General features: G+C 37.2%; 1 protein-coding gene across 1 annotated transcript in view; it reads left to right on the top strand.

Annotated features, from left to right (window-relative positions):
* The first annotated feature begins 15,474 nt into the window (after positions 1-15,474).
* The window catches only part of LOC126272532 (eEF1A lysine and N-terminal methyltransferase homolog), a 90,078-nt gene continuing 89,159 nt past the window's right edge, over positions 15,475-16,393 (top strand). Inside the window, exons 1-2 of the mRNA XM_049975445.1 lie at positions 15,475-15,750; positions 15,848-15,970. Of these exons, the coding sequence (XP_049831402.1) occupies positions 15,659-15,750; positions 15,848-15,970 (215 nt within the window). The 5' untranslated portion in view covers positions 15,475-15,658. The remainder of the gene's footprint in view (positions 15,751-15,847; positions 15,971-16,393) is intronic.

Raw genomic sequence — 16,393 nt, forward strand, 5'->3', positions numbered from 1 at the left:
ATCCAGTTTTTTTTTTAGTATGGTTCAACAAAAAGTACCTGGCCGAACCATATAACCAATCTGCACTCATACACTTACGCATCTCAAGACTTGCACGCTCATTACAAGTTTCCCTTCTCACCGGTCAGCAAAAGGAAAGTACTCCAGCATTCAGGGATATATTCTAATTATTATAAATTCAGCAACCGGACTACTCATTCGTCAATAACAACCTTAATAACAGCAATCAAGGTAACAACTCATTCGGTTACAACGAGCAATCCCGCCCAGTCTATAACAAGAGAAATAAAAGATTTGGTTTTCATGGACATTTTAATACGAGACAACATTCTGATAACTAGTACATTCAGCAGCAGCAACAACGCCAGAATTTTGACACCAACAGCCACCGTCTCCAGACGCAATTCTTGTCCCAGCTGCAGCAGCTCGGAAACATTCAACAATATGGTCTACAAGCTCTACTACCAGAGTTCAGTGTGCCGCTGCCCAGCTTTGCCAATATGGCCGAGTCTAATAATTTTACACAATCGCAAGGGAATAATTTCACAAAAGCCCACAGTCGCAGTCACATCGAAACAATCAACAGCAAAATAATTTTCACCATAAACATACGACAGAATAACCAACAATTTCAGCAAGAGCAACTTCATCAGAATCAGCCTCAGCCGCCTCAGTTAATTTTCAATGAACCTGATATTCGTTTCCATCCACCGTAGCATACTGAAGGCCAAAACAACCGTACAGCACAAATAATTGAACTACCACAGCAATCTTCTGCCACCAATCAGCCCATTGGTAATGCATGACTAGAAACTACCGATCCGCTTTTTTCGCCGTTTTATGCACCACTCTGCACTAGATACCCTAGATAGTCATCATGCCGGTAAAATTGCTATATTGTCGTGGAATGACCAAGCACAGTCCAAGTTTCTGAATCGAACAACATACAATGCCATTGTGCTACTCGTCATACCGTTCTGGAAAACGTCATAACTTTCGACGACATTACGGACACACTATTTCAAGAGAGACACCAAACTCAAAAGACTATTTCTCATCCAATAGTTGAAATTAAAATTGGCTTGTATTCATTTTCTGCAGTAAGCAACTCCGTTTCACCTGTAAGGGTGATAAATGAAACAGCATTTCAAAAATGTAACGCCGACAGTATCCGTACCACTTTTCCACTTGGTTAAACGTAAGTTCGAGGCGCAGTCTCCAACAAGGGAGTAGACCTGGAACCACAAACCCATCTATCTTTGATACTTGCCGATCACACAATTCAAGCTAACTTCTGTACAGTTCCCCTCTTAACAACCGACGTCATCCTTGGTATAGATTTCCTTGTCGAACATGACGCTGTTATCAACTTTAAGAAGTCATTGCTTAAATTGAAATCGGCCGCGCAACAACGAGCTGTTACTTTTCAGAATACTTCGTCAGCTGAGGAGTAACTCCTTAACAGAGTAGAGGTCATTTCACCATCTAAGAATATCAATTGGCAGACAACGTTTTTTATGGACACATATTTCCATAGTAACAATATCCCTTATGAATTTGATTATGATGTTGTGCAGACGACAATAGTAACGTAACTGAATGTAGACCTTCAACTGAAGATGAACACCAAAAGTGCAGTATATTCTTTTAGAGCACTCTGGAGTATTTAACAATGTACCATAACAATGTCCAGTTTTATTTTCGAGTTCCAAGTAAAACTGTACGGTACATTTAAGGCAAAACAATATTCCATTCCGTTCATTTCCAGAAATCGAGTCAAACAAGAACTCTAGTCTATGTTAGACCAAATTATCACTAAACCAGCTGTTATTCGATATATTAACCCTCTTCACATTTTTCAGGACAAAGATGGCTCTCTTCATCTTGTGATGAATTCTCGTCAGATCAACGAAATCATCATTACTGAAACCGATCGTCCGCAAACGCTGGAAGAGCTCTTGCAAAAGCTTTACGGAACATCAGTCTATCCTACTTGGGACCTAAAATCTGGCTCTTGTCAGATACAACTATATCTTAATTGCAGAAAATACACTGCTTTCTTATGTTTCGGTAACTGCAACCAATTTTGTAATTTGTCTTTTGATTTAAGAATTAACTCGGCTGCTTAACTCCACTGCATTCATCAGTATGATGAATACTATTCCTCCAAGTGAATTAAGAGGCAGAAGCACCACATACATTGACGACATTCTAATTGCAGAACATCCGTGGTTGGAACATAATTCTGTTCTTCACAAGTTACTGCAAACTTTTCTTACAGGAGGTGTCACCGTGAACCTCAGTAAATCTCATTTTGGCAAGGCTCCCGTTAAATTTCTAGGACACGTAATTTCGGCAGATAGCTTTGCGCACGATTCCGACAAACTACAAGCCATCCGTAACATCACTTCACGGCTTCCTCCTCCCTTGATCCGCTTTTTTCGCCGTTTTATGCACCACTCTGCACTAGATACCCTAGATTGTCATCATACTGGTAAAATTGCTATATTGTCGTGGAATGACCAAGCACAGTCCAAGTTTCTGAATCTAAAGAAGTGCTTTACTTAACGCTGCACTCCTATCACATCCTGACCCGACGAAGAATCTTCCGATTGCTACAGACAGCTCCAAGACTGCTCTTAGTGTCCATGTATTTCAGGAACTATAGGAAAACTGCACAACTGTTAAGAAAATCATTGCATTTTTAGTCGCATTCTCACATCGTCTGACAGAAATTATTCCATCACCGAACTCGAAACATTATTTGTTGTTTGGGCTTTCACTAAGTTCCGTCACTTTCTCTACGGAAGACACACATAAGTTTACACAAATCACAGAGCTATTCAGTTTCTCTTATCATCTAAAGTCACACATGACAGACTTAGTCGCTGGAAACTTTATTAGCAGGAATTTCATTTTGCGGTTGTCTACATCCCAGGAACCCAGAATACTGTAGCAGATGCACTTTCACACTCTCTGTGCTGTAGCCAGCAAGAAATCGCCGCTAATTTCTGTCTAACCAATTTCAGCCTCCTTTATATTAAACAGGTAGCTTTTGAAAATTTTATTTTCGCGTTATTAGAAGACATCGCCAGAGAGTAGAGCAAACATGACGTCTGGAAAGAGAACAAACTTGTGCTGTGTGACGATCCAGACGACAATCAGTACTCACTACACCGTGCACAAATATTGTTTCGCCGCGCTCGCCCTGACAGCGACAACTGGATTCCCTGTATACTTGCAGAACTTGTTAATCAATTAATCCGGCCTACACACTTGAGTTACCCCCATTATGCTGCTCGCAACTACTTCTTGATGTTACGACAGAACTTTTATTTCACAAATATGGAAAAGGCTTATTCGACGAACCTTGACAACTAGCAAAATTTATCAAAAAGCTAAAGCTTCTACATTGCCACTCTGTGCCCCATTATACCCATCAAATTAAGATAAATGGCAGCTGTTGAACTATTTGAATCCATTCCAAGAACTAATAAAAGTTTCTGTTACTTAATCGTTGCTATAGTACTACAAAATTTGTATCTTTCACTCAGTTACGAAAAGCCACTGCTAGAACTGTTTCTATGGCTTTTACTATACATTTTTTGCTTCATGTTGGACATGTTCAGAAGGAAATCTCCAACAATGGATCGAAATTTCGATCAGTAATATGGAAACGCAAACAGCAAGATAGAAATATTACACCCATTATTCTCTCCAGATACCATGCTTCTTCCAACGCATCATGAAAGAGACTGGAAAACTTTGTGGTAACTGCTGTCACAAAATACATACTGATTGGGACAAGCACATTTCAGATTTTCAGGATATCATTAATTCCATAAGGAATGACTCCATTTAGCTGTCTTAGTATCTTGTGTTGAAAAACACAAATCCACCTAATAAAATGAGTGAGTTGTTGTCAAGTTCTTATTGTCAAAAACAACACTGAACAAATTACAGAGGTTACTGAGCTACTGAAACCTTTCCTTACCTTCAAAGCCATAACAGCGGTGTCTGACACAACATAGAGGGAAGTTTACCCTTAAGCGGTTCTCTTCCCCTGGCATGGATTTATCCCCATTTTCGTAAGAAAACTGCCTTTTTATAGCTACATATCTGCATTCTGTTAACTCAGCAACGTTTCCTAAAGATGCAACGAATTCCACTGCTTCTTTCTGAGCCTTTTCAAAACTGTTGGCTCTATATTCTTCATTGGCACTAAGTGTTGATTTCATTAATTTTACTGAAGTGCTTTACATTCTGCCATATCACAACACACAAAGAAAACTTAAATTTTGAGATTTCTTTTAAGGGACTAGATACTTCACTGAAACACTTTAGATCCTTTCTGTGTATGTTTTTTAACTCTTACCACAAGTCTCCCAGTGGGGTCAGGGATTTTCTCTACCTCGTGATGATTGGGTGTTGTGTGATGTCCTTAGGGTAATTAGGTGTAAGTAGTTCTAGGTTCTAGGGAACTGATGACCATAGATGTTAAGTCCCATAGTGCTCAGAGCCATTTGAACCATTTACCGCAAGTCTGTCGTTATTAAGCTCAGGTATTACATCCCCAAACATTTCAACTCACAGCCTCCCGTCTTGTATCATACAGATGCTGAAGAGTCAGGTTAAAGTGATTCTTAAGTGCTTCACAGAGGCATAAAGTAATCTACATCTGCATCGATACTCCACAATCCACTGCATCCATGCTAGTCATTTCCTTTAATTTCCACTCGAAAACAGGAAGAGGGAAAAACGACCGTCTCTGTGCCCCTGTATGAGCCCTAATTGCTCGTATCTTATCTTCGTGGTCCTTACACGCAATGTTGTTGGAGGCAAGTGAATCGTTCTGCAGTCAGCTTCAAATGCTGGTCCTCTAAATTTTCTCAATGGCGTTCCTCAAAAATAATGTCACCTTCCCTCCAGAGATTCCCATTTGAGTTCCCAAAGCATGTCCGTAACATTTGCGGGTTATTCGAATATACCAATAACTGATCTAGCAGCCCGCCTCTGGCCTGCTTTGATGTCTTGCTTTAATCCAACCTGGTAAGTATCCCAAACACTCGAGTAGTACTCAAGAACAGGTCGCACTAGCATCCTATATGCGATCAACTTTACAGATGAACCACACTTTCCTAGAGTTCTCCCAGTAAACTGCAGTCGTCCATTCGCCTTTCCTAATACTCACCTGCTAATTTCATATTGCTTTGTAACGTTACGCCCAGAAATTTAAACGGCGTGACTGTGTCAAGTAAGACAGTACTAATTCTTTTTCCGGACATTCACATTAACTTGCATTTTTATACATTTGCTAAGTGCCATTCGCCGAGCCAGCTAGAAATTTTGTCTGTCATCTTGTATCCTCAACAGACAGTGAACTTCGACATGTTACTATACAAGGCAGTGAGTACCGCGGAGCGCCCCATTCTGTTCTCTCACGATGTCTAATGACTACTGAGGTCGGGAGTACCTGGCAGTAGGTGGCAGTACAATGCGCCTAATATGAAAAACGTATGTTTTTGGGGGGGGTGGCCGGATACTTTTGATCACATACTGTAAGCTTCTCGCTCTCAAGAAAATCTATTATATTCGAAGTGAGAATATGTTCAAGGATTCTGTAGCAAACCGAGTTTAAGGAAATTGATCTGTAATTCTGCGATTTCTTTCTTTTCCCCTCCTTATTCATAGGGGTCACTTGCGCATTTTTCCCAGTAGCTTGGGACTTTGCGCTGGGAGAGAGATTCGCGATAAATGCAAGCTAAGTAAGAGGCCAATGCCGTAGAGAACTCTTTGAAAAACTGAAATGGGGCTTATCTGTGTTCAATCCCTTCTGTTATTATTCTGCTTCAAAGATGCTTATTACTATGTCGTCCGTACTGGAGTCTGCTCGGCAGTCAAATGATGGTATGTTTGTACGATCGTCCAGTGTGAACGATTTCTTGAAAGTGAAATTTAAAACTACATCTTCGTTTTGCTATCTTCAACTGCCACATTAGACTGGACAAGTGATTGTATGGAAGCCTTAGACCTGCTTAGCGATTTTACATACGACCAGAATTTTCTCGGGTTCTCTGCCAGATCTTTTGCTAAGGTATGATGGTGGTAGTAGTTGTATATTTGTAGCATAGATATTTTCATAGACCCACGAATCTCTGCTATCCTCTGATTGTCGTCATTTGCGAGTTCTGTTTTGAACCTAGAGTGCAACAGCCACTACTTCCTCAGCATTTTCCGAATCTCATTATCAAACCATGGCAGGTTTTTCTCCGTCCTTAATCTACTTACTAAGCACATAACTCTCCGGATCACGATTTAAAATCTGCCTAAACTTTGCCCATAATTCCTCTATGTCCATCTTACAGGAACTAAGTGAAGAATGAACTACACCAAAAAAATGTGGCGCAATTATAAATGATGCAACTGCGTCACTAACAACCTATTTCAAGCTATGAGCACATCAAGGGATACAAGGAGCTTGTACCTAAGAAGGGAGTGGATGGCTTCAGTGTACAAAGTCTTAGACTGCTGACATATCCACCTTACATGGTGCTCTGCCCTTCCTTGTCACTGGTGAAACTCTGACTTTTCGGAAATTGTTCTAAGGATACTGAAGATATGTTCATTTCATAGGGAGATATTGGGGCTGTAAGGAGAATGCTCCAGGACTTCCTGTCGAAATTTTTGAAAGAGGGTCTCCTTGGCCACACACCTTGCCTCGTAATGCTGACACCACTGGAACATTGCGCATCATGCAACACACTGTTCTCCGCACACCTTTTTCATCTTATGATACATCTGTGAAGCACACACCCCTTCTGCACGAAGAAATAGGATATCCACGTTTTGTGCTGTTTGGGAGGAATCCATCATGTAATGAATTGCAAAAGCAATTCTCCCAAAATGAGTAAATTACTGTAACACCATCAATACTGCTTGTGCAACTAGGAATACCATCACACAATCTTTCAGTAAACACATTATCTGACTGGGATTACATACAATGTCGCTTCAGCGAATATCTTCTATTCATTTGGCTTACCTTACATATATCATACCACACATTATTTTTTTTACACATTTCAATTCCCTTATATTGCTTCATTAGTTTATAATACACATCACACATTAATTCTCTATCATAAGTTAATTACTAAGTTGCTTAATTTATAAGATATTGATTTCTACAGTTCTATGTCTTTGTAAATTAAAAGTGCTGTCAGACACGTTGATAGCCCACAACTCAAACTTACTTGCATATTTTGCAGTCAACACATTTCTGTTGACAAGTAAACTAGTTGAATATGACGATGGGGAAGAAGTAACACTAAAATAATAACATTTAAAGTGATCAGTGTAGCATCATAACACGTTTTACAAAATGCAATAGATTTATATTTGTCATTATGGAGCAAGTTTACTTTTTATTTACAGAAAGAGGAAAATAATAACAGAAAAATAAACTGCCTGAATACAGAGTTATTCTAGAGTCCGTAAAAAAACAGTTCAAACCACTCATAGTAACTTTAAAAAAGGAAATTTCTTGCAGTAAATGAAACCTGAAATGTGTCAAAAATGGTTAATCAAAATGCATTCACAGAATCTTTAATCTCAAGTTACTATGAAGAGTATACAACAAATAGGCTTCAGGTTTCTGTTCCACTACAAAGTTTCTATCAAACCAAAGCTCCATGGTAGTTGTTCACTGGACCCTGGAACCACATTATGTGAGAAAACATGCTGTTCTATACCAAAGATGTGTAGGTTTTCTAACAAGAATCACCTTCCACCTATTAAAAAAAAACACTGTTCCTTACTAAATCCATAACATCAGCCCTGCAAGGTTTCTTCAGTTATCAAGTTCTTGGATGATAATGTTATTTGGTAGACATAGTAGGAAAAGACAGGGAATACATTGTGCTTAAGGAATAAGAGAAATACGATTTCCAGTTTGTTTTACAATTTTCAACATGATGTTCCAATACAGAATAACTCTCTCAAGGCATATCCACTTCATGAATATATGTCATTTTCTATAATATTGAAAATCATAACCACATTAATGAATTATAATTTCGTTACTTAGTTGGTTCTGTTGCTGGCCTCCTTAACTTGTTTTTGGGAGTGAGATGGTCTCAGATACTTCCTATACAAAGAAATCAAAACTTTCCAGAACTGTAAATATTTGTTGATTTCATAACTATGAAATGAGGAGTTTTTGCAATTTTAACTTCTGTATTATGAAATGTTTCACTTGACTGACTGAAAAAAATTACTGCCGCCAACTTCCAATCTTTAACTCCATACAAAACATGGCCGCTCTGTCCGCAGCTCGTGGTCGTGTGATAGCGTTCTCGCTTACCGCGCCCGGGTTCCCGGGTTCGATTCCCGGCAGGGTCAGGGATTTTCTCTGCCTCGTGATGAGTGTGTGTTGTGTGATATCCTTAGGTTAGTTAGGTTTAAGTAGTTCTAAGTTCAAGGGGACTGATGACCATAGATGTTAAGTCCCATAGTGCACAGAGCGATTTTTGAACCATGGCCGCTCTTTACAACATCTACAGCAGAACTTGACTGTTTCCTACAATACTGGTAACTGAAATGCAACTGCCTTCTTATAGCTCTTCCTACCAAGTATGAACAAGATCAAAGATTCCATAAAAATTCACAGAATTAATTATTTACATCTCTGGTAGAGATCTTATTTAAATCAGATAACGTATTTAATTAAACTTAATAGAAATAAATTTACATTTTTTGTATAAAAACTTAAAAATTATCCTACTCACATAAAATATAAACAATCAATCATGAAATAATGCATTTTGGTAAACATAGGTTTCCCATGAACTTTTCACATACAAATGAAAATATTAATACCTATCAGAAGTAGAGGGTTCAAAATGTATATCCAGCTTAAGTATACCACCAAATTCATTTAATAGTTGATTTTGTAAGAAGCATTTTTTTTCTTTCATAGAGAATGTTCCTCAACTTGTCAGTCAATTTAAAATAATGAAACAAAATAGCAAGAACATGTAAATATGAAATAATTTACTTCTGATTTTGAGGTTACTGTGCACAATAATATTATTAGTTTCAAAAACATTTAACTACCAATGCTTTTTTATCTTCATGTACCCTAAAAACACAATGTTATAACCGCCCAATTTTCCTAAGTCTGTCCATCACTTCTAATTGCAATATTTTTTGTGTTCTTTCTTTAACTTATATTGTTATATTGGAAATCAGCATTTTTCAACTACTGAGAAGTGGCAGTTCAAATTCGTATGCTAATTATTATGTGCCTTATATTTAGTATTATTAGGCAAATATCATAGCCTAATTTTTAGAAAGACATACATTTAAATGAGTGCTGGAAAAAATCTTATCTGCTGACATCTGATTAAGCAGCAATTGCCTTTTTTTAAAAAAATCGGGAACACATGGTCCCATTTTTCTGTTTCTTCTGAAAAACACAATGCTGTTTTTTCATTTTTCTTATTTTTTATCCATGCATGTTTCGATACCCTTGTCACATTTAGTGGTCTCAATTTCATCTCAGTAAACTATTACATAAAGCTTTGGTTGTTTCTCTATTTCAGGCTTAAAAAATATAAAATATGTTTCTTATTTTGTTGTGATTCTTAGGTGACTAATCACAATAAAATACAAAGTTCCTGTTATAGAATTTATACCCAAAGTAGAAAACCTAGCAAAAGGTTGTATAATATCTTACAGAAATAAAATGGGACTAATTGCAGGTGTCAAACATGTATGGGTAAAAAATGAGAATAACGAAAGAAACACTGTGTTCTGTAGAAGACAGTATATTTGAAAACCAAAAATAAATCAGCATATGTGTGGGCAAAATTATAAAAATGGGCCATAATTGTAGGTACTCTTTAGTGCCAAAATTTCCTGTATCTTTTATGTTTTAAATATATGCAAGAGTTGTTGATATCATTAGCAAATATAAATAGTAGATCTTTCTCAATAGATCTATTTTTTTCAGGTCATTGTAATTATGATAAGAAGAAGGTGAACAAATGTGAGGAAGTGGGAGATGACTTACTGGCTCATTACTCTAGATGTCACCTAGTTCCAAACTTTATTTGGAATTTATGTCACTGCCTCTTGTATGAAAGACATGATTTGAAAATAACTATGTATTTTTACCTAAATCCATATCACTGTACTTTTTTCAAAAAATAATGAATGTGTTATCCAGTTGTGATAACTGTGGAATCAAGGAGCCATTTTTTGCATGTTTTCTTGCACTGAATACACTTTTGTAGATACTTTACGTAAAACATAATCCTAATGCCCATTTTACCATCTCTAAAGCAGAGCATGTAAACCCTGATTAACAAGTTACTTCCCAAGAATTTTATAACGTGTTCATATGCGAATTTTCAATAATACTTACGCAAATGGACACAGTATTACTGACACCAGTCATATCGTAATTCTTAACACAAAAATCTATTAGAACAGTTGATTAAGAGGTGGGTACCTCTCTCTCTCAGCAATAAACAAATAATATGAGGAAACTTTTTAAAAACAAAAGTGTAAAATGAAAATGAACAAATGTTCATCGAAACATGCTAGGGTATCAGAACATTAATATGTAAGCACCTGACTGACTACTCTACAGCAAAATTATGACTCATACCATCTTCTTTTGGAATAGCAGACACACTCAAGTTCAGCAACTTGAAATGTCAGAATTGTCTGCCAAAAGAAGTTCAGCTACAGAATGAATTGCAAAAGAAGAAGATAAATATAGCCACATTATGTGAAACAAAAACTAAATTATGGGGAACAGTGGATCTACAAGAATATAAATTACATCAAAATACAAGAGAAGCAAGTATCGCCACAGTAGAGAAGAACGATTACACGTATATGCTTTAAAATGAGAGACTTATGTTAGTACATTTTAAAATATCTACAGGACATATGACAATACTATAGTTTTACAGTCCAGAAGAAGGCAGAAAAGAAGAGATGGGGAAAATCTATGAGAAATTGCAATGTGTCATCAGAGAGATTAATAGAACAGATATACCATAACTCTGTGGAGACTGGAATGCCCAAGTTTGGAACACTCCTATCAAGGACATTGTAGGATACTTTTGGGAAGCCAAAATTACCACTAATGGTGTGAACAAACGAGAATATTGAACATTTAATGCCTTAAAGGTAACTAATGCATTCTATAGGAAAAGGAATATTCGTAAGTAGACCCGGAGAGATAGAGTTTCTAGGTCAAACATTGACTATTTGGTAGCTAATACAAAAGGAGCATCTCTAGTGAATCATGTAACAGTATCTAGAGGATCTGATATATACAGCGGTCATTATTTGCTGATGTCCAAAATAACTCTTGGAATAAGACAGACAAAAACTAAGAAAGGCATTATTACTGGAAACTAAAATTAAAGAAATTATAGAATTATGCTTTTGACAGAAAAATCAGTAGCAGGTCTCTCTCTATCATCAAACATTGAACATATATTGGGTAGAAAATGAAATATAGTGCGACATTAATGAAGAACAGCAGAGCATAAAGAATTGCATGAAAAGAGCTGTAGCTGAAGTCTTGGGTAAACAAACCACTTTGAACAGTGAAATAGAAAAGACACTCAGGTATAAGCAAATAGTGTATAAAAATTAACTACAGCTAAAAACATATCAAATTAGACAACAGTACATAGCTGCTAGAAACACAGCCAAGTATCTAACAAGAAGAGCACACACAGAGACAGTTGGGAAAAATTTGTGAAGTGGAACATGATGTAGATGGGGCCCAAAACTTCACCTATAAATTATTAAAGGACTAGCTGATAAACCCATCATTGTCCAGGTATTCATTTTGCCAATTTTCTACTACAAACGAAAATAAAAAATGTTTGTAGTGAAACATCCAAGTAATCATGAAAACATCTACGAAATGATGAAACCGTTATGGAAAGAAACACATAATTTATAAATGTATGAGTACAGTATCCAAATTAAGAAACATTATCCCAGACAGTTTCTGTAAGCTGGACACTGCTGCTTCGTGTGTCTACAACACGATTATGTAGACGTCTCTATGGCAATGCCTCTGCATAGCTCTATAACTGGCTACAGTTCTGTTTTCGCCTATAACCATTAGTGCTTCACAGTTGAAAGCTGTCAAAAGCGCTCTCAAGTGTCAGGAGTTTTCTTAATTTGAATCGACTGTATGGGTGTCTTAGTAGTAAAGAATAAACGTATTAAAGCTCCATGCATGATGCACCAGTTTTTCAGGCATCTTATTGTTTATAACGACATATCTCCTGAACTATGTTAGGTAGGTGGTTCTTATCCTCATAGAAATCGTTTCCTGACAGTAAAGGATATGTGTGCCAAGTTGGGTCAAGATTGCTCCAGTGGTTTAAGAGGATATGTGCAACACACACTCAGCCAAGTATATATACAGGGTGGTCCATTGACCGTGACTGGGCCAAATATCTGACGAAATAAGTGTAAAACAAAAAAACTACAAAGAACAAAACTTGGCTAGCTTGAAGGGGGAAATCAGATGGCGCTATGGTTGGCCTGCTATTTAATAATATGTATGGATTTAAATAAACCTCAAAGAGACAACACACAAATAGATGTAATAACACATGGTGAATGAACTGAATGTAATAAAAATGTCTAGTTTAACCCCAAGGCAGGCATTTATACTAATCTTGAAGATTATTAATAAAAAGTATTGACTTCCATGCAATAGGAGGCAATATTAAAAAAAGAACCTAAAGTCACTGGGACCAGATGGCATAAATATAGAACTCAGGAGAGTTTTTACTCTCAGACTCGGTCTTCTTCATGTGTTAATCGTCTGCTGGCTGACAATGGGGTTCCCTGATCCCTGGTTAATGGTTACTGTCTCTTCCGTATCTGACAAAGGGGAAAGTAATAAACCCACAAACTACAGAGGTATAAGTATATTGAATTCAGCCTATAAACTATACACAGGCATATTAAGTAATGGGTTCAAGCCAATAGTAGAGGCACTCTTGCATGAAGAACGTGAAGATCAGAATAGTTTCTGAAAAGGGAGAGCTTATATTTACAACGTACTGACTATGAAACAGCTGCTAGAGGAAAAAAGGGAATATCACTGCGCAGATATATGGCATATGTAGAGCTACAGAAGGCCTTCGATAAAACAGACAGGCTCGAATTGTGAAATAAAATGCCTAAACCAGGCTACCTTAAACACATAATAAAGTATATAAAAAGTTTATAACATGGCACCTACTTCAGACTCAATTTACCCAGTTACAGTAGAAGAGATATAGTTATTAATCAGGAAATAACGCAAGGATGTGTATTATAACACAGGCTCTTTAACATTTATGTGGATGATATCCTACACAGATGGAAGCATAAGGCATGACCCGGAATTATGTCAAGAAGGACCACTTCAAATGTTCTAGCAAATGCTGAGGATTAAATCATTATGTAAAACACTGAAGATAATGTTCAAACAGCTGTCTATTTACAAAATAACTTTAGTAAAGAATACAATTTTAAAATTTCTACATCAAAATCAGTAGCCACAGCATTCCACAGATATGGTTAATTAAATGACAAAAGTTGAGATTGGTTTCAACTTTATCGCTATTTAGACTGTGATATCTCGTGTTATTATGATAGATACTTAATAAATTAGGAATTTACCAGGAAATGCGCAGACAATTCGAAGAATGCTGAAAACAGCACTGACCGAAACACAACTGAAGCTATATAAGACGATGGTACTGCTAGTTATCCTATATGGCAGTGGAATGTGGATGTTAAGACAGAAAGACCACAACCACATACAAGCCACAGAAATGAAATTCCTTAGGGCACTACTGGGACACACACGCTTTCATAAAATAAGAAACCAGGGTATGCAGAATCAGTTACAAACATTTGCAATACGGGATAAAGTGTACAAATATATAGGATGCTCTGAAATTTCCGCTACAAATTTCTAGGAGTTCTAGAGGGGACTGAGTAGACAGTATTTTGAACGTACCGTTTCCGTGCTACAGCCAATTGAAAATATGTTTGCTAGGTATGCATGCAACAGTTTAGTTATGTATAGGGTGCTTGCATCGAATCGGCTGATGTCGTTTGATATCTGTCGCACCCCTCTGGCTTGGTTCGTGTTTCATTCACATGTCTGTGAGTTAGAGCAACATGGCTGAGTACACATTTCCAGAATACACCGACATATACTTCTGTATGGCGAAGTTCATGATGATGGAAAAGCTGCTCATTGTCTTTATCAAGATCGTTATCCACAATGTCTGACTACATTGCACACACTTTTGCCCACAATCACGCAACAGCTCCGAGAAAGAAGTAACTTCCCCATCAACATGCTTGACTGTGGTGCTCCAAGAAAATGCAGCATACCCAAATTGAAAGTGGCCCTACTGTAAACAAGAGTCTTTGTGAAAACTGATTTAGTCTCCTTTCTGTTTCTTTCATTATTAATTAGTGGAACTGTAAAACAAGTTATGTACTGGGTCACATCTAATAAATAAGGATACTTGTCAAAGTACTTTAATGTTTCAGTGCCTCTATTAATCCGAATTAAGATGCAAAGTTCGTTCGGAAATGCATACATGTCCAAAGGAACAGGCACTGCGGCGATTATAGTCGACATGAGATAGAGGAAATGTATTCGTAGTTGCGAATATGGACTACCATTAGCTACATAATCGCATGACGACAATGAAAATTTGTGCGGACTCGAACATGAATTTCCTGCATATCGCGTTGCCAGCATGTTTTAAAATTTTTGTAGCATGGGAATGGTACAATTCTCGACAGGAGTTCCAATTCAAAATATTATCTAGTCAGTCCCCTCTAAAGTCCTAGATGTTTCTAATGGGAATTTCTGAACACCCTGTAGAAGCAAGTGGGAGGATCAATTAGAAAGAATGGGCAATGCAGTGTCTCCGAGAGTGACACTGTCATGCAGACCTATTAGCCAAAGACACCCAGGAAGCCGACACAAAGATGAACTGACGTCTTTTTTTATTTATTTTTTTTTATTTTTATCTTTATTGGCTTCTGTCTCATAAACTGAACTGAGGTCAGAACAGGCCGATAGAATATTACCTGAAGAATGATGATGATCATCACTATTTTCATAGTCCTAAGAAAAGGTCATCATTTGTTGGGGCTAATTAGTGTTAAGAGGCTATTATTATTGTTATTATTATTACTGTCACTAATATTGACTCTTGTATCAAGCGTTGTTATACTGACAACCAATATTGCAATACTATCGAATAAACATCTTCTGACACATGAACTGAAATAGAAAACAGCATAATAAATAATTATATACTACAAGAAACAGTATTCCCTGCCACGCATCTAGCGATGTGTTTTCAATTTATGGGTATAAATATAAAGTGGAAAACATCGCAGTGCTATATGACGCATTTATTCGAGTCGGTGTGATATCGATACTCTCGTAGTGCCAGAGCACTTAGGTAATTTAAAATGAAATGAGGAGGTGTGAGGGAATGTCCTCTGGTTAGAATATTTTTTGTTGTGTTCATGTAGCCGCTAAGCTTTCAGACGCTGAAAGCTTGTTAACCTGTTGCGCAGAATATAAATGAGCCTTTTACCAAAGTCTCACGAAGAATTTAGTCACAAGGATTTCTGGAATTCGTTTTTCAAGAAACGGGGAACCAGGGCTTTTGAGTGGTAAGGCACTCGTTTCGGCGTAACCCATATGACATGTAAACATGATGTTGACACCGGTACTTTGTGTATAGTAAGCGTTAATTGACTTAATTTGCAGGTACGGAGAGTACCCGGAACTATGTGGCCTGTTGCACAAATATATCAAGCCAAAGGACATTATTCTTATGATAGGTTGTGGAAATTCCTCACTGAGTGCAGATTTATATGATGTTGGCTACAGGTATGTTAAAAAAGCAAAAAAAATTATTGGGTATTAGCATGTAAAATATGTGTAGCTTGAAGATCTGCAGTTAAAATGATGGGGAAATATGAAGAGAATCCAGTTGGTGACGGGTAAAAAAGTGTTCGTCGGAGGTGTATCAGGTTGACGGGTCCCGATGCACGTCTGTGAAACATTATGTAAAGGCATTTTGTGTATATTTTTTAAACACAAGAGGTGTCATATTTACTACTTTAATTCGCCCATTGATCATCTATCAGTGGCATAAGAATTGTCATGGTAATGAAATAAAAATCAATATCACAAAGTATAGAGATACACAGAATAAATAAGTATGCTCTGCAAGGATAGGACAGTGGTTAGGCATAGCCTTGATGAAGAGACCATCCTGACATTTGCCTGAAGTGATATAGCAAAACCCAA

This window comes from Schistocerca gregaria, chromosome 5 (genome assembly GCF_023897955.1).
Source record: "Schistocerca gregaria isolate iqSchGreg1 chromosome 5, iqSchGreg1.2, whole genome shotgun sequence".
Taxonomy (NCBI): domain Eukaryota; kingdom Metazoa; phylum Arthropoda; class Insecta; order Orthoptera; family Acrididae; genus Schistocerca; species Schistocerca gregaria.